The sequence below is a fragment of the Rhinopithecus bieti genome, unplaced genomic scaffold (assembly GCF_001698545.2).
Source record: "Rhinopithecus bieti isolate Rb0 unplaced genomic scaffold, ASM169854v2 scaffold_18745, whole genome shotgun sequence".
NCBI classification, from domain to species: Eukaryota; Metazoa; Chordata; class Mammalia; order Primates; family Cercopithecidae; genus Rhinopithecus; species Rhinopithecus bieti.
The window spans coordinates 11,777-39,659 of NW_016809332.1; the positions used below are offsets into that span (position 1 = coordinate 11,777).

Consider the following 27,883-nt stretch of genomic DNA (forward strand, 5'->3'; position numbering starts at 1 on the left):
TAATTCTTTTTTCAGAATTGAAGGACTTGGTCTTAACTTCACAGAATAATAGGGCCCTGTCTTTCAGTTCCCTGGTGATAGTTCACGTGCAGCCGAGAGGTCAAAAATTGAAGCCATTCAAACTGTAGTCTTCTAAATATGGTACTTTGGATTTTGTGGCAATTGGCACAAAATACATATTAGTAATTATAAGTTTATCCAACGTCATTTCCTGGATTAATCTATATTTTAAAACTTGTCATATATACTTTAAAACTCATTCTATAGTTTCTATTTTAAAACCTATTCTATAGTTTTATAGAATATTCAGTTATAATTAATTTCTATTTTCTTATTTTTCATTAAACTAATTTAGTTGAATTCGATCTGTTTAAAGAACCTGTTTTTGAGTGAAATTGCATACTGACACTTTCATAACTGATACTGTTATTGAACTCCTGGACCTGGTAGGAATAATGCCTCTAGGCCAACGTAGACTAGACGAGTTCACTTAACAGGTTGTTCATAATTCTTTATTCCAGTTATAAGAAAGACTTGGTCTGCTTACATCATTCCTTATGTACAATACTTTATCAATGCCATTTTTATGATGTTGTATACTAGGTGATAATAATAGCATTGAGAATTTAATGTGGTACCCATCGAGAATACTTCTAGCTTCCAAGTCAATCTCTAAACATCAAACCTTTGGATTGGGCCTATGATATTAATACAAATTCATAAATCAAGAATCAATTTATCTGAAATAAGTACTTTATTATTTTTAGCACTTGCACTTGCTTGAACTACTCTAAAAAAGATAAAGTTGTAACTTAATAAGAGAATCGTGTTGTAGTAACTAGTAGCTTTCAATATTCACATGTCATTTAGCAAATGAGAATGAAAAATTAATTCTTCCATTGATATGCTGCTTTACTCCTTTATAAAATAATATTTGGGAAATTTGACAGAGTTTTGCTACAATTGCTATATGTATTTTTTGTAAAGATTTATTCGTGTGTGTGTATGTGTAAACATCATGGTTACTCATAAAGCTCTGGGTGGGAAAAACCTATTTGTGTTATGATCAGTTATATGATCATAATGACAATGAATTCATTACTCCATGTGTAAGTCTGCCATGTTTAATTTTCTTCAGTCTTTGTTTCAGAGTTTGCATGTGGTGCTTACTTTAGTAGCCACTTTCTTGACATTATAAATAATACTATTTAATCTTTTCTACTATGTACTAAAATGTTATATACAAAATGGGTGGTGTTGGTATGGTCATTGGCATTTTGATTTCAAAACTGTATTTGATTTTGTGGTCTTGATCAAATAACTTCTATCTATATCATCCTGCTACATGTATTTAAATCCAAGAGATAATAAAAAATACATTTGGACTTTATCTTGAACTCATCTTTTTAAAAAATTTTAACTATTAAGTTTTTTGCCAGCTATTTGATCTGAGCTTTCAGTTATCAGGCATTGGTGATTTCACACTTGTATTATATTGCAAATAGGGTATAGGTTGTCCTCAAATAATGATTGTCAGTGTCCATAAATTTATGTTAAAAATTAAAAAAAATAAGATGTGGCCAATACTTTCCAAAAGTGATAGTTAACATCAATATATTACCTTATCTAATTTTGGCCACATAATTGTTACTATAATAAACATAATAAAGTTTATTATTTTACAGGATGGTATAGATAGAAAGATCAAGTATAGATACATTTAAGGTTACTTGACCTCAATATGTGTTTATACATTTTTATGGCCATCATACTATTAATCTTTTTTTCATAATACTTTGCATGAGTCTGATTATTAAATAAGGCTTAAATACCAGATTTGAATAAACTCTAAATGAACTACCTGGTGGGGTGGCGAATTCCTTTCTAGAGATTAAACCAATCAAGCTCCTCAGAGTGCAGCACAGTCGATAACCCTTTGCCTGGAGAAGGAGAAGAAGCAGAGGCTGAACCTATGAATTCCGATGAGCCAGAAGCCTGTTTCACAGATGGTAAGACAAAAATTGAGACCTTGGTTAGCATTCCTTTATTAGTGTTTTGGAGTTTGTTTTAATGCATAATACTTAACCAGAGTTTCTTGGTAAGTCAGAAGACTCCATTCCATGCTGATTCAGCTATAGCTGTATGATGATTAAGGGCAAGTCACTAGAGCTCTCTAAACTTCAGTTTCCACATCTGTGGCACTTGACTAACAATATTTTCCTATCACTGTATGTTAGACTGTAAGCACACTACTGCTTCTTATTTTAGAGCCTTAATTCATATTCCCAGATCAATGGAACCACTAGAATACAAGTTAATGAAAGAGTTTGTACTTTTGTCCATTTAATAAAAAATGGAATCTACTCACTAACTCTCAGAAAACTGTTTGATACTGTTGACCATAGTCTCTCTCAAAATTCTTCCTTTCCTTAGTTTCAGAGGCCATAGTCTACGTTTGGTCTTTTATTTGTCTTAGAATTCTGAGTTCCTCTCTCTATTTCTTTAATGAGTATTTTTTTTCTGCACATCCTGTAAATAATGATTTCTCCCCACATGTTCAAACTTCAGTTATCTTTTCTTATTCTGGAGCTCCGAGGTGTTTCATGCATGCCTGTGGCTTGAAAAGCCATTTCTGTGCTATTGACTCTTAACATCAGTGTCTTTGCCCCTGACCTCACTCTTGAGTCCCAGATCTGCTTACAATTCCCCATTGGTCATCACCATCTGCTGTTTTTAAAACATTCCAAGTTTAATAAGTTTTTTTTTGAAAAGGGCAAAAACAAAACTTTAGCATGTTTTACAGCTTCCTCCAGTCTTTATTAGTAACTTCATGATCTATCTTACCCTCAAGCTAAAGACTTTGAGAGAGCCTTAAAGTTTTCCTTGCTAGTCACAAGTTCATCAGGAAATCTGGAGATAGGGCTCAAGTCCTCGAGAGGATTTTCATGCACACTAAAATGTGTGAATCCTTGGCCTTTAGGGTAAAGTCTGAAGTCCTTAACTTGACATGTAAAGTTCTTTACATTTGGCCTTAGTCTCTTATTTTTTAACAGTACTTCCTTCTACTCCTGTATGCTTTCTGATGTGCTGAATTTCTTACTACTTCTGGAATTTGGCAGGGATAATGCAGTATTGTCTGAACAAGTATTGTATCATCTAGGTAAAAATACAAGCCCAGCATAGGGCTGTAATGTAATACAATAATACAAAGTTCAAACTTTGGAGCCTGATAAACATACATTCTAATTTGCCTGCTTATTATCTGCCTGTGAGAACTAGTGCACAATTTAAAATCTTGTTCTTCAGATATCTCATCTGTAAAATGGGGATATCAGCATCCACATCACAGCGATGCTAAGAGGATCAAATAAGATAATGATTATAAACTTACTAGCACAGTGTCTATCTTCCTTCTTCTACTTTTCTTGTTCTTCAAGGATTCTATTAACAATCTTATAAAGAAGCTATGATAGCACAGATGCTAATGACTTATTTAGTCATGGGCTTACCCTCAGCATTAGTATTTTTTGAAAAATCATCGACTTGCTTTCAGTCTCCAAGATTTTCTCAACTAGTCTCTTATAATACTCACACATGAAGCAAAATGATTGGAATATAAAGATGTCAGCAAACTACAATGAGTGTATGGTTTTTCTTTAAATGCACACCAAATATCATATTATGTAAGGAGCAAAGGTGTATGACATCCAGTCAATATAAATTTTGTGCTTGCTGAAATTAGTGCTATAAGGAAATGCAGTTTCCTTTAAAAGTGTCCATGTTACAGGGATTTAAGAATTTCATCAACATGTATGGCCTGTTCCTCAAGAAATTTATTAGCAGTATATAGACTTAAATTTGTACTGATGGTACCAAGATTTTCCCTATTCATTTTATGAATGATCATCACTTAAAATTCTAGGATAACTAGAAATAAGTTGGGTTTATCAATCAACTTAAAGTTTCAAACCAAAAAACAACTTCAAAAAACTTAAAGTCTTACAGAAAGTATTAATACTATGCTATTTCAGACTGTAGGTGCTGTTATACTAAGATATAACATAAAGTTTTTTAAATCCTATAAACAACAACGAAAATACTTTTGTGATTACTTTGAGAGTATTCATTGCTTCCGAATTGAGGCCAGTATAGAAGAAATATTATGGAAACACATTTTCCGATGAACCTGGGCTTGGACCATTAAAATTTACTGAGGGAGCACTTATCTCTGAGTCACATCCCTTTTATGTGCTCCAGTAGAGACTTCATACAGTCTCTGGATCTGTAGCCTAATAAATTCAACGAAGCAGCCAATTTGTTTAGCCTTTCAACCATGTATTCACATAATCATTCTTTATTCCAGTAAACAAATAATTATTAAATACCTGTGTGCCAGGTCCAGTTCCAGGCACTGGAGGGAGACAGAGCTGTGAACAAAACAATACCCCTTGCTGAACAAACATATCAAGATGTAGCAGGTCAGATAAGTGAAAAGTGCTATGGAGAAGGTATATGGAAAAGAGGAATACCAAGAGTGAGGGGGAAGAACTTATTAGCACATAAATATGCTATGAATGAATGATTGGTCAGAGAAAGCCTACCTATAAAGGTGATGTTTCTTCTGTGACATAAAGAAAATTGAAGGGGGGCATGCAAATATATGGAGGAAAAGTATTTTAGGCAGAGTAATGAAGTCACATGCCCCAAGGTGAGGATATGCAAAACATTTGGGAAAAACCAAGGGGCCAATATAGATGGAGAATAATGAGAAATGAGAAGAGTATTAAAAGTTAAGGTCAGAGGCTAGGTGAAGTGGCTCACACCTATAATTCCAGTACTTTGGGAGGCCGAGGTGGGCGATCACTTGAGGCCAGGAGTTCAAGACCAGCCTGGCCAACACAGCGAAACTCCATTTTTACTGAAAATGAAAAAAAAAATTAGTTGATCATGGTGGTACATGCCTATAATCCCTGCTACTTGGAAGGCTGAGGCACGAGAATCACTTAAATCCAGGAGGCAGAGGTTGCAGTGAGCCAACATTGTGCCACTGCACTCCAGCCTGGATGACAGAGGAAGACTCTATCTCCAACAAACAAACAAACAAAACAAATGACATTATTTTTAAAAAGTATAGATCAAAGATGTAGTAGAGGCCAGATTATAAGACATTTCAAGAACATTATAAGGATGTGATTTTAAAATCTCACAGTGTGCAATCTTAAGAGTGGAAGGGCGAATAGCAATGGCAGAAGCTGGGAGATTTCTTGGAGTTTCTGCATAAATCCAGGTGAGAGGTGATGGGAGCTTAGACTAGTATGGTAGAGTTTTGTATAGTGAGGGTGGGACATTCTGAGTATATTTTGAAGTTAGAGCTGAAGCAATTTGTTGATGGATTGAACATGGGGTGCTCAAAAACTAGAAATGCATAGTTTTCACGTGAAGACTGAGAAGCATGGGCTTGTCAGAATGAAGAATCATGAACATGTTTACTTACAAGTTGGTAATTGGTCTACAAGAGCTGAACTAGAATCAATACCAATTCAGAGCAATGTTTCACCTCCACAGATCTCTCTGTTACCTGAAAAGTAATAGAAAAAATTAAAGAAATTATGAAAAACAATTAAATCTGAGTAGCATGTTTTTACTGAAGACAAATGTTAAAATGATTTTGTTGTTCATTGTCTCACATTTGTTGATTCATTTCAGCTTCATAACTATCACTTTACTAATGTATTTCATTGATTGCATCTGGTTCCTCTTATTCGCCTTTTCTCCTCCCTCTTAGGCCAGGTTGTTCCTTAGTTCCATGTCTTTTACTTTGTATTTAAAGACTTCAGACTCCTTCTATCTTGCCCTATTCTTTACTATCCTTGGTTCTACATCACTTGGCAACCTATATAATTATGAACATGACCATGATTCTTTGGGTCTATGTGGTTTTATATTGTGCTGCTTTTAGATTATCAAATTAGTAAATTACATAATCAGGATTAGAGAAAAATAACCTTTTTCACAAGGTCAAGAGATCGAGACCATCCTGGCTAACATGGTGAAACTCCGTCTCTACTAAAAATACAAAAATTAGCTGGGCCTAGTGGTGAGCACCTGTAGTCCCAGCTACTCAAGAGGCTGAGGCAGGAGAATCGTTTGAACCCAGGAGGCGGAGGTTGCAGTGAACTGAGATCATGCCACTGCACTCCAGCCTGGCAAACAAGTGAGACTCCATCTCAAAAAATAATAATGATAATAATAATAATGTACTTTTCTGTTAACTTCGTAGGAGGAGCCAAATCGTCTTCCTTTCAAAATGTTTTGTATTCACCCACTTCCTATAAAATAACTAATCATTAATTCTAACTTTAGTAACATAATAACCAACTCCTTTGTGACTTTTATTTTTTCTTTCTTTGGAAAGATAATGTTAACAAATATTTGTTTTAGTTATTTTAGACGTTAAGAAATGGTGAAGAAAACTTGTTTTCACAATCAATTTTTACATTAATTATATTGATCATGCTGTTATAGTTTTTAATGAATAGTCTGTCTTTGAAATGGTCAATGGTTTCTTTTTTCTTTTCTTTTCTTTTTTTTTTTTTTTTTTGAGAACATTGGTTTAACATGATGAAACTCAGCATAGACTTTATGTAATGCACCATGAGAGCACATTAGTGAAACCACCCAAAAGAAATAGCATTTACTCACTGGGACCCATTAAAATGTTTGAGAGATTCCCTGTTATGTTTACATTTAGTGAATAGTCCTTTTAAAGAGAAGGTGTGATAGCATTGCTAACCAGCTTGGTTGGAAATCTCTTGGGATATAACTTTGCATGAAAACCAGACAGACGCTCCATCATTCTTGCCTCAAAATAAGAGAAAGAAACTCTCTGAGGTGTGATAAACCCTGAGGGCAATATTTATGAAACTTCATTTCAGATTGAAAGTTTACTAACTTTTCTAATTAGGATTTTACTGTTTTATTTCCTCAATCATAAGAACAATGTTTCCCGTCAACTTTAAGACTGACAAAAGTAAATCCCAGAAAGTAAAATCTTCTTAACCAAAGGGATAACTTTCTTATCCAATAAGTTGTACCTGAGAAAGATAGATTCTTTCTTGTATGTGATCATTGTTTTTAAGTTGAAGACAAACTCTAGAGCACTAAGTTAATATTAAAAAATTCATCTCATTTTTTCACTCTCTCTGGTATTTTATTTGCCCAGAAAAGATTAACTTAGAGTTAATTTTGACCCTACCCTTCTACTCTGTTTTTATATCCTTTAATCGAATGTTCTCTCTTAACTAAATGCATTTAGATAATAATCATTTAAGTACAGGATGATAAATAATTTCAGATCTGAGATCATGTTCACTGTAATTAACATTGTATAAATGAAGCTATGTGTAGATTTTCCATCACCTTTTTTTTTTTCTTTTTCATCCAATCTTTATGTAAAGTATAGAATTCACAGAGATGAAACCTTTCAAATTATGGCTAACTGCTTAGAAGATTATATAACTCTCTTTAGGGAATCAAGTCTTTTAAAAATCGACTATAAATGACCTATTAAGCCAAGTAGAGGACAACGATGAGTACTGTAAGCACAGACAGCAAGCATTAGAGACTCAGTTTGAGCCTTCTGGGAACTTAGAAACTTCCAGAGAGAAAGAACAGGAACACATAAAATATGCATGATGACAAAAACACCAGCGACATTGTAGGGGGAGAGGGAAACACCTTGTTTGCTGTATTTCTATAGAGCTGGAAATTAAAGTGCTAGGAAATAACCTCATATCAACTGGATCAGTGCACTAATTAGACTTCAGAAACATGAAAAGATCCATTACAAAACATTATCTACCAGGTGCATCTTGTCAAAAGGATTCTAGTTTTGTTGTTTTAGAACATACATCTTATGATTATCTGAAGTTGTTCCTTGAAAGGCTCAATACTTGTTAATGAACTATATTGTTTTGCAGAAAAGGAAATCAATTTTTTAGAAATATCTAAATTTCAAACTTCTGAAACAGGTATCGAAAAAGTGCTGCCCATTATTACTTTCCCACCTCCTGCCTTCATCTAAAATGAGGTTTTCATCTAAAATTTTATGAGGAGGAATTCATTGTAGTTAGTTTTAAAGAGTCTCTCTTTTCTTCAGAGTAATTCTAGTTGCTTTAATAAACTTGAAATTGATTTAAATTTAATTTTTCAATTTTTCAATCATTCTCTTTCTGGGCCTCTTACGTTCATAGCTCTGTTTATCACTGCTTGTAAAACTTTTTACTCTTTAGTTTCTCTTTTACTGCATCCTCTTGGTTCTTCTTGTTCATCTCTCATTTCATCTACTTCAAAGTTTTCTCCTCTATCTGTTCTAGTGATGTATAGGTAAGTATTTTTATAAACTGGTTCTCCAAGGAAAATAAAATATGCATGCTTATATCATTTGTTATAAATTTTACTGATATTAAGGATATATGACACACAATTTACAAATAATAAAATATTGCAACTTTTCATTGAACATTCTGTATATCAAATTGTTTATCAAAAAATGCTTTTCTGAATTTTGCCAAACTTTTGCATGTATAGGCAACCTATTTTGCAGATAATAAACAAGTATAGTTTTAATATGAAGATTGCTTGGTATTTATGTTAGTCAGTGAAATAAAAACGAAATAAAGAAGCTATATGTCAGATACTCATTTATCAGTGATGTAAGCAATTATTTGCAAATCAGAAAACAGAATTTCAATAATGAAAGGTTTTTTTTTAATTGTTGTGCTATTCAGTGTAATGGCTACAAACACAATACACCTTGACTATTTATCTGGTTTATTAGCATTTCCTCCATCACCTTCTTAATTCTACTCTAGAAAATCGAGAAGCTCTCATTTGTAGTGCTTGGAGATTTTGACCGTGTAAAGATTCCCACCATCACTGATTTCAAACTACTGATGTGAAGTTGCTAAATGTGGAGTTAAGAAGAGATTCACAGTAGTTAAACAATGTGACACACTCCCACCATCCAAATACAATCGGCCAGATAGAATAGACCAGCATCCAGAAAGAAAAGTTGCACAGTAGTCCAATAGTAAAGCATATTACTACTGTCAAGAGAGAATAATCCGGAGAGAATAGACCACCGTCCAGAAAAAAGAGATGCAGGATAGCCCCACAGTATGCCATACTTCTGCCGTTCAGACAGAATAGACAAATATTGCCCAAAGAGCATAAATAATAGTAAAATACAGTAAAATAACTGGGAAGTGATATGTTTTAGTATTTATTACCTTTCTTTAAAGTAAGTTATAGAATTCTAAGTTTATATAGTCAAATATTTAATAATGGCTGCTTTTAATAACAGACTAACAGGAATTTCTGACGGTTTAACAATGAGAATTGGTACGGGCTGCTTTCAGCACACCACTGATTTCTCTTCCTTAATTTTGTTGTTTCAGAATGTTTCGGAGTTGGCCCTTTTTCCTCCTCACCCTAAATACTCTTTTTGTATGACCTCAAAAACTGTTCTGACTTCAACAGATACATGTATGCTAATTATTACTAAGTATTCCTTTCTAGACAGGCTTCTCCCCTGTTTCAGGTTCCCACCCCCATTTTAAAAATCTATAGGATATCTGTATTTAAACATTTCACAGGCCTCTCAAAATCATTACCTGCCAAGTCAGCTCCTGCTCCTGTGGTTTTCAATTCACCACTGACATCCACGTGGTAGTCCTGGGCTCCTTCCTTTCTCTGACATCCAATATCCAATCAATCACCAAATCCTGCTGATTTTATATGCCAAATATGTCCTGAATCTGTTACAGTTCTAGTTCCTAACTAGCGTTGCCCTAATCTTCCCCTCCTGACAGGGATACCAGACCAGAATCCGAATGTTTTTCTGGGTATGGAACTTTCTTTACCCCTACTCCTCTCTATTCACCTCATCCAACTTATCCTCCATGTACCATGGAGACATCTATTTACATTGCAATCTGGATATCTTGTTCCCTACTGATAACCCGTTACTTACTCCTCAACCTGTATAGGATATAAACCAAACTCCTTAAGGTAAAGGCCAATGCTTTCCATAGTCTGACCAATTTCTCTAAACTCATCTCTCACCCTTGCCTCTTGTGTACGTTCTGCTTGCATCACAGTTCTAAACTGGTTTAAATTTCTATGCATAACAATTTTTGCTGCCCTCTTGGCCTGGCATTCCACCCAAACTCTTTTTTACTGATATTTTGATTCAACCCAGGCTCCATCTCTTCTAGGAAGCCTCTACTGATCTCTCTTTCTGAAGAAATAAGCCAGGTTAGATTGACTTCTTCCATGCTATCAAAATGAACCCTATCTGTCACTTTAGTTGCCGTATCTAGTTATATTCATTTATTTCTGTGTTTATCTACCTAACCAAAACCTAACGTAAATTCCCTGAGGAAAGGAAATCATGTACAGAGGTGAACACATAGAATATACGTAACAAGGGTTTGATGGACAAATGAAGGAGTTAATGAATGAATAAACCTAACGATTTTAAGTACAATTTGCAAATTTTGTAGCAGTACATTTTATACATGAAATTTTAAAGCCAGATTTGTTTTTAACTTAGAATACTTGAAACAGTTTCATCTGGATCTTCTAATCAAGATGACTTTCTTTTGAACCTAATTTCAGGACTTTCCACTAATTTTCTCAATATTGTTTAGAAAGGTGTATTTCAGAGGGTTTTTATCATAGAAGAATGGAAGTATCACAGACTAGGAAAGTTTATCTGTCAGAAAAGAAGACCATAAAATTCATTTCATCTTCGTATTTTAGTTCATTCATTCATTCACACATCAAATGAAAGTGGTTTAAAGACTGTAGAGGAGACTGAAGATAAATTGGGGATTACAGAAGACACGAATACATAGTAAGCTAAAACTAACAAGTATTAAGAAAACATCATGGAAAGTTAGAAGATGAAGGAAAGCAGCATTCAAATTAAATATATCTGAAACTGGAAGTATAGGTGTTGAAATTATTTGCTTGAGGGAGTATCACAGAGAACACTTTGCATTAAATTGTGTATTAAAAATTTTATTTATTCTAAATATCAAGATTTAACATGCATGTCTTTCTTGTCAGGTTGTGTCCGGAGGTTCTCATGCTGCCAAGTTAACATAGAGTCAGGGAAAGGAAAAATCTGGTGGAACATCAGGAAAACCTGCTACAAGATTGTTGAACACAGTTGGTTTGAAAGCTTCATTGTCCTCATGATCCTGCTCAGCAGTGGTGCCCTGGTAAATGATCTGACACCTAAGTCAACATATTGATTAAGTTGATATTCTTTAAAATGAGCTAAAAGATAAAAATAACATGGCAAGTTGTTTTACCTAGAATTAATCCCTATGATTAGTGCCAATGAAAAAATTTTACTTGGGCTCAGTAAATAGTTACTGAACACTCCTACATGCCAGGCATTAACCTTGCTGCCCGGAATGCTGTTGTCCAAAGGACCACCCAGATGGCTATAACAGAAAAGAGAATTTTACTGGCAATATCAGTTTGCAAAACAGGGAGAGAGTCTCTGGCATAAACTGAAAGCACTTTATCGGTAGAACAAAGAGAGAAGGTTAGAAGTTTTATTTAAAAGAGAAAATGTTATGTATTGCTCTTTGAGAAAGTTCATTGGCCCTAGTAAGGATTTGGGGAACTGGTAAGCTCCAATTGGCGAGCAACAGTGGTGGGCAAAATTAGTCCTAGAGTGTAGCAGGTTTCCTGAGAAGCTATAGATAAAACTAATTTCCAGTTACAACAAGCAGTTTCAACAGTCAGTGTTGCCGAGAATTACAATTCTTGGAGTAATGTTTTGTACCCTGAGAGCTTTTCCCCCTGCCTTCTTGACTCTTAGTTGACTGTTAGTTGAGTATGTCAAGAATGACCCAATTTGTATGATCAACTTTCACAATGCAAAGATAAATGAGATCTAGGTAGTATTTATTCTTAAGGAGCTAAGAGCAATGGAGAAGAGAAGAATACAAATGAGTAACTGTAGAACTTGGATGTGTTTGTAAGCAAAGTGTATATGTGATAAAGTTCTGTAGCAAGGAGGACAATCGTCTGCTTGCAATTTCAGAAATGTAAATGGTGCTTTTCAGGGTCTAGAGAGACGAATAGGAATTTTCTAGTTAAGCAAGGCAGGCTGAGGGGAACAAGTATACAATGGTAAGGAGGCACAAAACAGCATCAGACATTCAGGAAATTACAAGTTGCTGAACTGTAGCAAGTGTGGTGGGAAGAAGAATAAGTACAGGTGGTCAGGGATACTATGAGAGAGATAAATAGGGTCAGCTTGTGAAGCATCTTGTGAGTTATAAAAAGGGAAACCAGATGGTAGTTTTAGGATAAAAGTAGGACAAGTTTCTCATTCTTGTACACATACAAGCAGCTTCCATGGGAGTTGAAAGAGATCTGGTAGAATTACAAGCTTCCTGAACCTTTATCTTAATTGTCATTTTTCCTGCTGGCGTGGACAGAGATGAGCCATTAGAAGCCATTAGGAGCCCAGACCCAGCTAGATATGCCACTGGAAGTTTCATTACACTAAAAATAGAATACTCAAGAACTTTGTAACTTGCCACAAAGACAGTCTTCATGAATTTGGAATTTGATTTTACTGTACGTATAGGCTAACAGGTTGACCTGTTACTGTTTCATGGATGCTGGCACAAGATATGAGGTGCTTGGGTCAGAGATAAAGGACTTTTTTACTTATGTGTGGAAAGTAGCATGAGTTTCAACATGTTTCTGTTGGTTCCCCCTCCACCCAAGTCTCATGGGGGCATTATATGAGCCTGAATGAGTGTGTACACATATAGTGGATTGATGTTACAGCTGAGGAACACTGAGCTTAGGGAACACGTCTTTTTATACCAAGCAACATAAGTAACCCTGCTCTTTGTGCCAGAGACCCTACCTCATGTCTCAAGGTTGCTCACTGCAAGCACAACCCTGAGGAATGTCCTAGGTAAGGAGCTGGCATTCTTGGCACACTCCCTAACAACCTGCAGGGACCCACTGTGGCTTTCCTCTCCTAACAAGTCTCAACTCTCAGAAACAGAAAATGTGATCAGAAAAGCTCTGTTGTCCTTATCTGGAGTCGTCCAAGTGGAAATCTTGATACTGTCTACCATACAATGTATTCCTAATAACTAAGGAAGTTTATCCCATGCTGACTCACATATGTGACTGAGAATTTCAGAGAGGAGATTACAAAAAAAAAAAAAAAAAAAATTAAAGAGAAGTTTTGAGTAATTCCTTGTTCAAAATGTCTAAAACAGAGGACAACATTTGGGGAGTGCATTCTCAAAACTTTATTTTAAGTAAATCATATGAGGAAGAAAAGGGAAAGATATTTCAAGAAGCTGGTGTTTGTACTTAGAGAGGTTGCCAATTAAACTAGATTTTTTTAAAAGTATAGCAAACCCCCATGACACGTGTTTACCTATGTAACAAACCTTCACATGTACCCTCAAACCTAAAACAAAAATTAAAAAGAAGTAATAACTCTCATTTAGTTTATATTTATTGTGTTTCAGAACCTCCTTTTAAATTTTCTCATTTAATTTTCAAACAACCCTGCAAGATTATGGTATTTTGCTTATTTTACCAATGATGAAGCTGGGTACAGTTTTAAAAGTTGCTTAATGTCCCAAAGCCAGCAAATGACAGAGCTATCACTGAATTGATGTCTAAAGTCAAAGTCACCATATCTTTTCACTGTGTCATGGCTCCTCAGAAAGAAGAGTATACACAAAATAGAAATAAATGAGTGGTAACTGAATTTAGTAACAGTAAAGCGTAAGTCCTAAATCAGATAGCGCTCACATAAGGCCATTCTTGCCTCCTTGTTCCTACATCCACAAAATTCGTTCTGGAAGCTAGAACCCCTGTGGGCTGAATTCTAATTCCTGCTCTGGGACCAGTCAGACAGAGGTTCTCATTATCAAGACTTCCTGTGGCTCTGCTCTGACCTTGTACACCAGTTCTAGAAACAGGCTTCCTTTTCCTTGTGACTAAGCCCCTTCCTTGTCTTTGTATTTAAAGGACTGAGTCATTGCCATAGTTTCTGTTTAGATGGCTTGCCTGATTCCTCCAGAACTTGGGGGTGGAGTGGCAGGGAGGAAAATCCTGAGGGATAGAAGCCTCCCTCTGCACTTCAATTCCATTGAATTTCAGAACCTCTGCCAACTGCTGGGACCTTCTTTTTGCATCTTAGTAGGTCTGTTCAGTCTTTCTGCCCCAACTTGTCTCTTTTCTTCATATTGATACCAACAGTTTCCCAAAACTGCTAAGGATAATTTTAGAGTGTTGATAGCGGAACTTAGAATAAGAAGAATCTGAATGGCACAAGTTCGTTACTATAGACAGTTAATAAATATGATATTATCCACGAAGGATACAGGTCCTTCACTTTCATTTTATCCAACAGGGTTAATGGTGTTTCAATCAGAAAGAGAAAATTCTAACACTTTAGACCTGTTGAGATCAGCATCATTTTCAGTGTCTCAATTTTTTTGAGATGGAGTCTCACTCCGTCACCCAGGCTGGAGTGCAGTGGCGTGATCTTGGCTCACTGCAACAATGAGCCCAATTTTTAAGTCCATTCAGATTCTTTGTCAAGGGACATGTGGCTGAAGTCTAAAGTCAAAGTCACCCTATCTTTTCATTGTGTTGTGGCTCCTCAGAAAGAAGAGCATACACAAAGTAGAAGTAAATGAGTGATAACCAAAATTAGTAACAGTAAAGCGTAAGCCCTAAATCAGATAGAGCTCACCTAATGTCACATAATATTGTTGTGTGTCACTTACTAAAGTTTCTTGAAAAGCATAGGAAGTACCGCATTCATGGAGAGAATCGAACAGTAATTTTTAGAGCTGAAGCCTTGAAGGATAATGTATGGATAGACTGTCAAAGGAAAAAGCACGCTCTGTGTTCTATAGGCCTATTAAGCTACTGCAGTCATTCATTTAGCAAACCTTTCCTTTCGTGCTGCTGTTATTAACATGGTGCTAGGCACTGGGATGCACAAGCATTTGAGAGCTAAGAGAGGCTCCACATCCTACTGGTGGGGAAAAAGGGGAGTGTAGGTTGTAAAAAGTTTATAACAGGGGCTGGCCATGGGATCATGTCTTAAATTGTTAGAACTTATCCAATTTTAATGGAGAAAGAGGAGGAATCAGATGGAGGTGGAAATGATCAGGTGTCAGAGATCATGAGTCTTTTTGTGGATTACAAGTAATTTCATTCTTTTGCACTTTCTCTTGACCTCTGATGACCAGCAGCAGCACTGGTGAGAAGGCTAGAACTAAGTGTTATGTGGTCACTGTAAACATGAAAAAATGTCAGCTGGCCCATGTCAATATTATGTTTCAGTGTTCTTAGCATTAGAATTGTATTTTTCCTGTTTTTGTATGAATCATAAAGCTTAAGTTGTGCATGACTGAAACTTGAATATTATTTCCACAGGCTTTTGAAGATATATATATTGAAAGGAAAAAGACCATTAAGATTATCCTGGAGTATGCAGACAAGATCTTCACTTACATCTTCATTCTGGAAATGCTTCTAAAGTGGATAGCATATGGTTATAAAACATACTTCACCAATGCCTGGTGTTGGCTGGATTTCCTAATTGTTGATGTAGGTACTTTTGAGTACATTTCAAAAGAAGATTTATTCTTACTGAGTGTTGTGAAAAAACCTTCACCAGTGTTGTATATTATTATATTTTAATTTTGTTAAGCTTCATATACTTTCAGGCTATAGGTTTATTCTTTTAGAAATATTAGTACAGCCAGTGGAAATATATCTGTGAGGAATATTAGAATAGAAATCATTCAACAAATATAAATTATTTCTGTGACATTCTAACATTTATAACGGAGTTTTTTACATTTTCTGCAAAGGAGATGTGATTTTTAAAATATATATATATGATTTGAATGTCATTCCTGTTAAGAATAAAACAAAATTTAGAAGTAGGAGGTGATAAGAGAAAAGGGCAGAGACACAGATTAAAGAGAGGAAATGACGATTATTCACAATATAAAATTGGAAGATAAGAGAGGATGAGGGGTATATCGAGTTGGCTGATATGTGAGCTAAAATTTTTCTAATTTAAGTAAAGTTAAACTTTGTATTTTTTAAAGTTAACTTCGTATTTGGGGAGGGAGAAGGCATGAAATTTTAAAATATCTATCTCAGACCCAATTATAGGAAAAACCAAAATGAGACACAATTGTCTCTATCTCAAATACGTAACTTGCCCTTCATCTCCAGAATGGCAGTGGGGCAGAGGAGTAGGCATTATTATTAATGTAATAATTTTACATAATAAATTCAAAGAACTGTTGAATACTTGCGTGATGGAAAATACATAATAATTCTTTAGTTTACATGTTATTTTAACAAAGCAGAAATATTTTTACAGGCTTCTGACTGAGATAGGGAATAAATCTTAAAACAGTCGGTGAGATCAAGGAATCTCAAATAGAAACTGATGGTACAACACCCATTATTATCATTTCATTGAATATACTCTAATTATTTTATATTTTAATAATATAATTCAATAATATATATGACATATTTCATATTATTTAAAATGGCTTTCTTACATTATTTTATAACCTCAATCTCCCAGCCTTATTTTTCTCAGAATGATATGTTCTTTATCTTTTACTAATTCTTCTAGATATTCAGAAACCTAACCTTTGTGTTTAGGGAAGAAACATCCTGTAATCAGTCGCACTTTTTAGAGATTTGTTTCCATATAGTGCCTGACATAATTAGAGGTCAACACGCAAGTTTTTATATGCCAATAAGTGCTTTAAAATTTAACCAAGGTTTTGCATTATTGAGCTTTTAAGAAAAGTTGAATTCATAGAGCATCATACGTGGATTAGAAAATCACAAGTAAGCATGATCATAAATAGTAAAATCTGACTGCAGAATGTTACCAAATTAGTCATATTTACTCAAAAGTTCAGTTTCTCAACTGTTATTTAAAGCTTCATAAACTTTTGGCTTCTGGCCAGGCACGGTGGCTCACGCCTGTAATCCCAGCACTTTGGGAGGCTGAGGCAGGTGGATCACCTGAGATCAGGAGTTTGAGATCAGCCTGGCCAAAATGGTGAAACCCTGTCACTACTAAAAAATACAAAAAATTAGCGGGACATGGTGGCAGATGCCTGTAATCCCAGCTACTCGGGAGGATAAGGCAGGAGAATTGCTTGAACCCGCTAGGCAGAGGTTTACAGTGAGCCGAGATCGCGCCACTGCACTCCAGCTTGGGCGACAGGGTGAGACTCCATCTCAAAATAATAATGATAATAACTTTTGTTTTCTTAATCACACAACATATTAAATATTAAAAACAATAACTTGTTTTCTATAATATGTAGGTTATGTGAAAATATTTTTTAACATAGTTATATATTACACCTCATATGTATTATCTTGGGTTTCCTCTGTGCGAACTCTAACTTTTGATATAGTAACGATTTCTTGTTTTTTCTTCAACTAACCATTCATGTGTCAAGTTATCTAGTTACTGCCTAGAAAATGACAAATGATAAAATGGATATTTTTGTAATTTAGTAATTTTAAAGAAAGGCTGCCCCAAATAAGAAGAAATTATAGAAGGAATGTAGGTTTTCTTTTCTCTTAAACTAAATATGATGGAGTCTCTCTCTTAAAAAATTATACAATATTTTAGATATTTTTAAATCTTTAAAATATTATCACAAATATACTCATTTTCATCATTCAGTGTAAGAAATAAAGGTTTACAAGTAAAATTGAACTTATTTTAAATTAAGAGATATGGCTGTTTAATAATGGAAATTGTTTTATATTTGAAAATTTAAAGTGATAATTCTCAATGAGTATAACATCTTGTTCAGGGATATGTGTGCAGAAATCATGGAGATAAACAACTCCAATTTGAAATATTATTTAATATTTTGGAAACAAACAAATATAATGCAAAGTACAGAGAGTCAAGCTCCACATAACCTTCTTGCTGATATAGATGCAAATTTCGGGATGCAGATTTGGCAGAGTGGCCGACTTTTTTTTTTTCTGAAAAGTATAGTAACTTATCTACAGCAGTTGTTCTTGAAGCATGGTCTCAAAACTGAAAACGTTGGCACATGTAGGTGAGAACTCATAAGAGGTGAGTTCCTCCAAGACCTACTGAATCAGAAACTCTGGGGTTGGATGCGGCAAATCGTTGTAACAAGTCCAACAGATGATTCTGTTATATATTCAGGTTTCAGAACTACTTATATTATTTACTACTCAGAGAATGGACTCGTCTGATTTCTGCAGGCTTCTGGGTTATTTGAAACTTGATTAAATAGTGTTCAGCAGTGCAGGCACATATTTGTATATATACACATGTGTTTATAGAAAGATATGAATATATATGCATATATATTCTCAGTTACAAACTATACCGTGGTCTTCTTAATAATATACATATATTCCATGTCATAAAACTCACTTAACAGTGGCTTGGAGAACAGACCTATCCATATTTTAGGGGCTGTATCGATTATAACAGACATGTCTTAGTCTACCTTTTATTGCTGTAACTGAATACCTGAGACTGGGTAAAGTATTCATTAAAGAAATTTATTTCTTAAAGCTCTGGAAGCTGGGAAGTCTAAGGTGGAGGGTCCACATCTAATGAGAACTTTCTTGCTGGTGGGGACACTGGAGAGTCCTAAGGCAGCATAGGGCATCACATGGTGAGGGATGTTCACTGACAGCCAAACTGGGTTTTATAATAAACCCACTTTTGTGATATCTAACTCACTCCCATGATAACCCATTAAGCCCTTACTCCATATTCCGTTCATGAAGGCAGAGCCTTTATGATCTCATCACCTTTTAAAGGCTCTGCCTCTTAATACTGTTACATTGGGAATTAAGTTTCAACATGAGTTTCAGAAGGGACAAACATTCAAACCACAGCAAAACATTTTAAAATTTTGTATTTTTTCTGATTAAAGAGGGAGCATACATATTTTCAAGTGTTCTTAAGTGGAAAATAATGGATGTGAATGACTGGGCAAATTTAAGAGTGGCATGAGGAGCAATTTATTCTGCTAAATATATAGCTTAAGGAATTAAAGCAGTATTACATTTAGTGAGACATTTGGAAATACTACACGAGGACAAGTATTTTAAAACACCTCCTGCTTCATAAATCAGTTTACCTGTCTCTGATGGTAACAGCAATGAACTTGTTGTGAACAATGACTTTTTCTACTCCTGAAATAGATAAATATATAAAAAGTTGGCTCCCATGTGTTCCTATTCTTCCCCTGAAAACTTGAATCTCTCAGTCACTAACTTAATTCGTAATGAAGAACTGCATTCCAGACATTTTTCTTAGACATCGTGTCCTGCTACACAGGATGTGAGGCAAATGAATATTTTCCATGGAACTAATTCAGAGAGTAAATGCATTTATAGATCCAGATCTAAGTTCATTGAGGAGCTCATTGCTTTGTAACTAAAATGTGTATTGATTGTATTGCTGTTCATGTTCTTTCTTAAGATAATTTACGGTAAGAACTCAAATTTCTTTTGGATACTGGTTATGGTAATTGTGGCTGATCTATCTAACATGGTGAAGTTCTTATTATATCTATATTGATTGTTTAGCCAATGAGATCAGCTACTCTCATTCTCTCTTCAGTACAATTGTGATTTTTCTCCCATGAAAAATTATTTGGTAGATCTTTGGTGCCAATCCTGAGAAACTGTAGGGCAGAAGCAATCTCGTTGAGAATTTGCCCCAACTCAAAATCATGAGTCTACAAAATGTTTTTTAACAAGATGTATACCAAGGCAACGATTTAGTTGAGTGAATACCACACTTTTAGGGCTTAGCTTCAGAATCACACACTTCATTTTGACCTGAGTTTTATAATTAAAATGTTGACCATTGTTCTAATGAAATCTTTAGATTTAATAAGCGATTACAAAACAATTGATTACAAAAGTGTGAAAAGCATATGCATGATTTCTACTCAAATAGAATAAACAACTTACTTTGCTTACATTATTTCTTCTTATTTTGGTTAACCTTCTTTTAAATCTATTTCCTTACAGAAACATCCACCTTACCCTGTTTTTAGGCATTGACTACACAACTCCATATATAAAATCTTATTGTTCCTGTTGAGTTGCTTTTAGTGAGTTTGAAAATTGACTTTTTCCTTTTATGCTTCATCATTTTATTGACATAATTAATGAAAATGCTATTTTTATAGGTTTCTTTGGTTACTTTAGTGGCAAACACTCTTGGCTACTCAGATCTTGGCCCCATTAAATCTCTTCGGACGCTGAGAGCTTTAAGACCTCTAAGAGCCTTATCTAGATTTGAAGGAATGAGGGTAAGAAAATACTAAACTTTATAATATTCTTATTTTTTTAATGGGGTTTAAAATATAAAAAAATGGATGTGTAGAAATTATGAGTGGTTTCTATTTACATAAATATGTGGGCTGTTTATGTGAGTGTATGTACATATACATATATATGTATGCATATATGTATACATTATGTATATAATAGTATGCATATGTATACTATATATACTATGCATTTACATACTATATACAGTATGCATATATACTATATATACTATGCATATATGGTATATATGTGCATATGATATATACTAATAGTACACATATGCATGTTACATATACTAATAGTATATATGCATATTATATATGCTAATGGCATATATATGCATACTAATATATAAATGCTAATTATAGCATTAATTAAATAGTATATTACTAAAAATAGTATAATGCTAATTAGTATATACTAGTATATATTTATATATACAAAATATGAAATACTATATATAAAATATGCATATATAGTATATGTATATATAGTAGTTACTGTACATATTAGTGTATATATATGCATACTATATATACATATATACACACACAGTATTTCAGCACATATTGTTTAACAAGGAAATAAGTTAATCACAGTAATCCTGCCTTTATCTAATATTGTCAAGCGAGAGGATGATCCAAATGAGTGACTTTTTCCATGTTAAATGGAAATCTTCCCTGTGCTAGGAAGTCCCAGTGAAAGGGGAAACTATTAGTCCTAACATCATCTCTCATACATAAGTAATCAAGGACCTACTTATATCATGAGTTCAAATAATACTTGTTTAAGGAACTACCTGGGTAAGGAGCATTAGAAAAGATAGGGAAGTGAGACCACATCAGCCATCACATTTAATTTCACCTTTAAAATAACATTGCAAAGTAAGTGGAATTATAACTAAATTATATTTGAGAAAACTATAGGTCACAGAGTTTACTTAATTTGCACTTAGGCTGCAGAGTGCCTGAAAAGATACTCAATTAGCAGAGACAAACAAGTTATAATGAATAACAACTACCATAACCTAGCTTTAGGGATTGTATTAAACTAGCAACTTTGTAACACACATGAAGGACAACAACTTTATTTTCTGTAATTAGTCCATATCCTCATGTGTTGGTACTCTTCTAAGATTTCTTCCCCAGATTTATACCTGCTTTTTTATGCCTCTGTTCTGAAATGCTTCCCCTGCCCTGCCCTGACCTTAACCTGTCTATACAGCAAACACCTATCTGTCCTTTAAGGCTCAATTTAAAGTTGCCTTGTCTGTCCACCAGCAGACAAAACTGCGTATTCTCTCTCTGTTCAGACACCTAAAATCCTCATTATATTGTATTTTACTTATTTGTTTACTTAACTACCTCCCTACCTTACCATCTCTGAGCAATTTAACACGGAGATTAGTCTAGCTTACTGATATTTTAAGTGTGGTTTACTAACCAACTATTAGCATTATCTACAAACTTATTAAAAAGATGGGCGAATCATGAGGTCAGGAATTCGAGACCAGCCTGGCCAGTATGGTGAAACCCCATCTCTACTAAAGATACAAAAAATTACCTGGGCGTGGTGGTGCTCACCTATAGTCCCAGGTACTCCAGAGGCTGAGGCAGAAGAATTGCTTGAACCTGGGAGGCAGAGGATGCAGTGAATCGAGATCATGCAACTGCTGTCCAGCCTGGACAACAGAGCGAGACTCTGTATCAAAAAAAAAAAAAAAAAAAAAAAAAAGGCAAATTCTTGGATCTCACCCCAGACCTACTGAGTCAGAAACTCCAGGATGGGGAAGAAATTTGGGTTTTAACCAGCTTCAAGTGAACATTAGAGATCTTTCAGCCTACTAAATCTTCACTGTTACCCCTACAAACCTAATTATGACTGAGATCTCTGCTATTTTAAGTATCCAGTGTATAATGGCTTCCAAGTATGTAAGAAAGAACATGATTATATAAAAAAAGTTCATAAGCACAATTCAAAAATATTCTATCTACAAGTTGAAAATTACAAGTTTCATTTTGTGCAGAAAGGTGGTATTAGAATTCATTGACTTAATTTTTTGAGCATTAATAGAATGCTACAATCTATCCAGAACTTTCCCCTACAAAATCACTTCCTTCAGTGACTAAGTCAGCCTATTACTTTACTCTGTTTGCACTTTGTTCTTTATCTGTATTACAGGTGAATTGGATGCACGAGAATAGTTTAGTATATTTTGAGGAACGAATGTCTATTTAGTTACATTTGTTAACCATGCAAAAAGAGATATTTCTTCATGCTGCAGGGCTATTTTGAAGGATAAATGAAATAATGAAATAATGCATTTGAGGCATATTGTAGTTAGCTTGTTTGAGTCCTTCGGCTCTTTAGCTTTCTCAACTGGCTTCTCATCAGACCAATATGTGCCTGTCTTTCTCAGAGACCCATGATTCCATCATTACTCACGTTTTTTAGAAAAACATTTTAAATACCAACTATGTGTCAGGTGTTGTGGTATAAAAAATACAGAGTACAGTGGTACATAGACCCCAGTCCCCAAAGAGTGAGTAGGGTCAATGGTTACAAGAGAGACAGACAAGGGCACATAATGATACAGGAATATACAGGAGGGAGTGGCTATCTGGGGAAGTCTGGGAAGACATCACAAGGAGGTGACATTTCAGACATTTCATGACTGAAGAGTAAGCCCCAAATCATAGGCAGATAGGCATTCAAGGCAGAGATACCACATGGTAGGGCAGCACAGAATAGAGTATGCAAGGTGTGCGTGGTCAGTGACTAGACAGATCAGTGTGCCTAGGTGATAAACGTAGCAGGGAGGGCAGCAGGAAATGAGCATGAAAAAGTAGACTCTGCTAGGAGGTGGCCACTTTGAACTTCATTCTCTATTCCTGTTCCTCCTAATCCTTTTTGAGGTCACATAGACTATAAGAATCTCATGAAAGCAAGAATTTTCTTTCCAGAAAGAGAGCACAACCATAATGTTTGTTATATAATTTCGTGCCCCCAGGGAACCTCTACAGGTCCATGAACTCCAGATAATCATTGCTCTGGACCAAAGGTCAACAAACCCCAGCCTGTTTTTTTCTTGGAACACATCCTTACCAGTTTGTTTATATGTGACCTATGACTACCATCGCAGAGTTGAATAGTTGCAACGGAGATATAACCCACAAAGCCTAAAATATTTATAAAATATTTGCAAACGTTCTCCCTAGACGATCTGATTAGTAGTCAGAGATCCTTAGTATTTCTCTATTTTAAAGCATCCTGAAAACCTGCTTAATACATTGCAGAAAAGAAGGATCCCAGTGCTACTTCCCTAACAGGTTAATCTTTAACACATTTTTACTTGAATGGGAACTCGAGCTGAAGTGTAGAAGACAGGTAGATTTTAAAGGATTAAGTAAATGAGAAAATCTGGAGAGTGTTAAATGCTACAGTAATTGCCCTGGAGAAAAACTGGAGTGGCAAGACACACTGGTGATCAATAGCAGTACAAATGCTGAAAAGCAGAAATAAAGAAAGGATTAAAGAAAAACTGTTCCTAATTTTTGCCTTAACTGAGGTCAGCACTATCTATATTTAGGCACAGGCTTACATATAAAGTATTTAGAGTAATAATAATAAATTTTAAAAGATTGCTCTTATTTTGTAGAACCAGCCAAATCTAAAGGATTCAAACCATTTAAAGACTCTCAATCCTTTTGTAGAGAAGAATGTCTCAAATAAAGAGAATAAGAAAATAAAATAACAAAATTGAATTGAAATGATGTCCAGTCATAATTCCACCTGATATACACCAATAGTTTCTCTATGGGGGAATCTTTAATGCTGATAATAATAGGATCATGAACACTTAAATGTATATAAATATATTTTTTTCATTTATGTTTATAAATTTCTGTTTTTCCAGAGTATACAGATTTTACAAGTTTACCTTATCAATAACAGGTTTTGGTTTATTATTTTTATTTATTTTACATTTATTTAAGCTATTACACTATCTTATTTTGTCTTATAGTTTGCTAATAATTTTATTGCGTGATAGTCATGTAATTTGTAAGCCTGGTGATCACAGAGTTCATGTCTCATTTTGTCTTGCTTGGCACACTGCTGAGTGTAGAGTAGGCATTTAATAAACATGTGTCGGTTGGTTGGTTTGGTGTCTTAGATATTTAAGGGTGGCTTTTCTAATCTGTTTATGTCTTCATGGCATTTCTTTCATGTTGCCTATTTAACATCTTACTAATCCTAATCATTCTTTTCTTTCTTTTGAATACTAGGTGGTTGTGAATGCACTTATAGGAGCAATTCCTTCCATCATGAATGTGCTACTTGTGTGTCTTATATTCTGGCTGATATTCAGCATCATGGGAGTAAATTTGTTTGCTGGCAAGTTCTATGAGTGTATTAACACCACAGATGGGTCACGGTTTCCTGCAAGTCAAGTTCCAAATCGTTCTGAATGTTTTGCCCTTATGAATGTTAGTCAAAATGTGCGATGGAAAAACCTGAAAGTGAACTTTGATAATGTCGGACTTGGTTACCTATCTCTGCTTCAAGTTGTAAGTGTCACCTTTCATGAATGTTTGGTATTTTAATAGATATTGGACAAAGGATATAAGTTATTCTTTAAATAGTCTGTTAATTATAAATTGAAGATAAAATACTGTATGGTTTTTAAAACAGTGCCAGTCTTGACCAGGCTCGGTGGCTCATGCCTGTAATCTCTTCACTTTGGGAGGCCAAGGTGGGCAGATCACGAAGTCAGGAGTTTGAGACCAGTCTGACCAACATAGTGAAACCCCATCTCTACTAAAAATACAAAAAATTAGCCGGGTGTGGTGGTAGGCTCCTGTAATCCTACCTACGTGGGAAGCTGAGGCAGGAGAATCGCATGAACCCGGGAGGTGGAGGTTGCAGTGGGCCAAGATCACGCCACTGCATTCCAGCCTGGGCTACAGAGCGAGACTCCGTCTCAAAAAAAAAGTGCTGGTCTTTCCTAGAACATGTTCCTATATGAATAAGCAGCACAGGTTCTGTTGCATTTGAGTTATTAATTTATAATTGACTCTTTGGTGTCATGTGGACTCCCATCTTGCACCATTCAAATATTTCTTCAGAAATAAACATTTTTGGACTTCCTGCTTCACATTATGAAGGGATGAGAGGAACTTCCCACAGGCGTGGAGAACCCTTAAAACAATGGAGAAAAGATGTTTCCTGTCTTATTCATAAAATTTCCCTTCACCTTTAAAAAATGAAAGGTTACATGCAAAATTCACAGGCAAATGTAACAATTTGGAAATAATTAACTAGAACTAAGATTTAGCATGTTACTTGGGAATATGTCCTTTTTAAAAAAAATCTTTATATTAAATGGACATGTTGAATACAGCAAAACTTACTAGTATTGCTTAATAATTGTGGTAACATTAAACAGATAAAACTATGTTTATGGCTATTTTAGAATATGAGTTTAACATTCAGATTCTATTAATATTATTCTTAAAGGCAACATTTAAGGGATGGACCATTATTATGTATGCAGCAGTGGATTCCGTTAATGTAAGTATTGATTATCTTAGCACTAAACTTTATTTTCACAAGCTTCTGAGTTTATTTCAGTGATTTCCAAACTATAACTTCATGAAGCCCTTGGGACTCACATAGACAATGAAGAACATCCACCTGATAGTAGCCTAGTGGTTGTGAGTACAGCAGTTGGAGGACATAGAGCCCGATTCAAATTTTAGGTGTACCACATCATCCAAGCTCTACAGCTGACTTTGGGCAAATTACCGTACCTTCTTGAGACTTAGTTTGTTTGTCTAATCTATAATTGAATGAATCTATCCTTTGTCTAATAAATGTCTATAATCATCCAATGCCTACTCCGTAGTATTGTGAGGACCCAGCAAGAAAATAGAAGCAGAGCACTTAGTGCAGGCTGGCATTACTAAATGCTCAGTAAAATATCTGCTTATCAAATAAAAATAATTATAATGTATAACTTTTACTCTTTTTACATTTTAAAACACCTTGGATGAGTTTATGCGAAATAAGTTCCATGCTAAGAAACTTTAATGATTACTCCCTAGGTAACAGTTTTACAAAATCTAATAAAGACATATTTGGAATCAAATGAAAATACATGGCAAAATTTATATAAATATGATAATGTCTCATTTATAGTACTTTTAGAAATAACATATACACAGTATGTCACTTAGTTATTGAATTGTCCTACCAATATGAGCACAAGTATGCATATGATTAAGCCCTTTGTAGTTATTTGAAGATTATATTGTTTATTACATAAGTATGTAATAAGTTAAAGAAGTATGTAATGAATACACGTTGAATAAATTGTTGAGTGATTATGTTAAACCTCAACAATGCTGTAGCTCCTTAAATCCTGTTTACCTAGGATAGCACTGTTTGAATTACCTTGTCAAACCATGTGAAAAAGAAAATGAGGAATGTTATTGTCCATATAATGCTAACTTTTGTAAATTTTATAGGTAGACAAGCAGCCCAAATATGAATATAGCCTCTACATGTATATTTATTTTGTCATCTTTATCATCTTTGGGTCATTCTTCACTTTGAACTTGTTCATTGGTGTCATCATAGATAATTTCAACCAACAGAAAAAGAAGATAAGTATTTCAAATATTTTTCATTGCAATGAAAGGGATGAACAATTGTTTTCCAAAAAAGATAATGTAAAGTTTAATTTGATATCAATTCATGATTAGTTTTATTAGAACTTCATTTATTTTTCAAATAATTGACTAGTATACAATTATAAATATACTTAATCTCATTCATTTTTGCACAGAAAATTTTCTAAATAGTAGGTTCTGGCTAACCTATGATTTAGGTTAAACCCATAGTTTTTGAGCAATATATCAACTATTCTGTTTTTTCCAATGTTTCCTATAGAGGATTGAATATTTTTAAAAAATCAATACACTATTTATTCAAAACACATTTTATAAGTAGCTATTTATTTTATTCTGTGTGATACATATTGGGTTGAAGCTTGGGGGAGACCAACATAAGATATGGTTCTTGAGCTCAAGGAGTTTATATTGTAGCAGAATAAGTAATACAAGTACTGAAAATTAAGATTTGATGAATACTATAATTTGGGCAAACTTCTGAAATTTTTAATTAATTAATCTTCACATCAACTGTATTAGTTTCTTTGACCTGTGAGAACAGGATAATACAAACCTGATGACTTAAAACAAGAGAAATGTATTCTCTCACACTTTTGGAGGTTAGAAGTCCAAATTCAAAGTGTCAGCAGGTCCATGTTCTCTTTAAAGCCTCTAAGGAAGTACATTTTATTGCATCTTCCAACTTCTGGTAGCCCAGGTGTTTCTTGGTT

At 34.6% G+C, this 27,883-nt stretch overlaps 1 protein-coding gene across 1 annotated transcript in view; it reads left to right on the plus strand.

The window, feature by feature from the left end:
- Nucleotides 1–1,888: 1,888 nt before the first annotated feature.
- Nucleotides 1,889–27,883, plus strand: part of LOC108540241 (sodium channel protein type 9 subunit alpha) — a gene marked incomplete at its 5' end in the record, with an annotated part of 55,492 nt that continues 29,497 nt past the window's right edge. The window contains 7 exons of the mRNA XM_017889181.1: nt 1,889–2,009; nt 11,134–11,288; nt 15,517–15,690; nt 20,337–20,459; nt 24,768–25,049; nt 25,999–26,052; nt 27,009–27,146. Of these exons, the coding sequence (XP_017744670.1) occupies nt 1,889–2,009; nt 11,134–11,288; nt 15,517–15,690; nt 20,337–20,459; nt 24,768–25,049; nt 25,999–26,052; nt 27,009–27,146 (1,047 nt within the window). The remainder of the gene's footprint in view (nt 2,010–11,133; nt 11,289–15,516; nt 15,691–20,336; nt 20,460–24,767; nt 25,050–25,998; nt 26,053–27,008; nt 27,147–27,883) is intronic.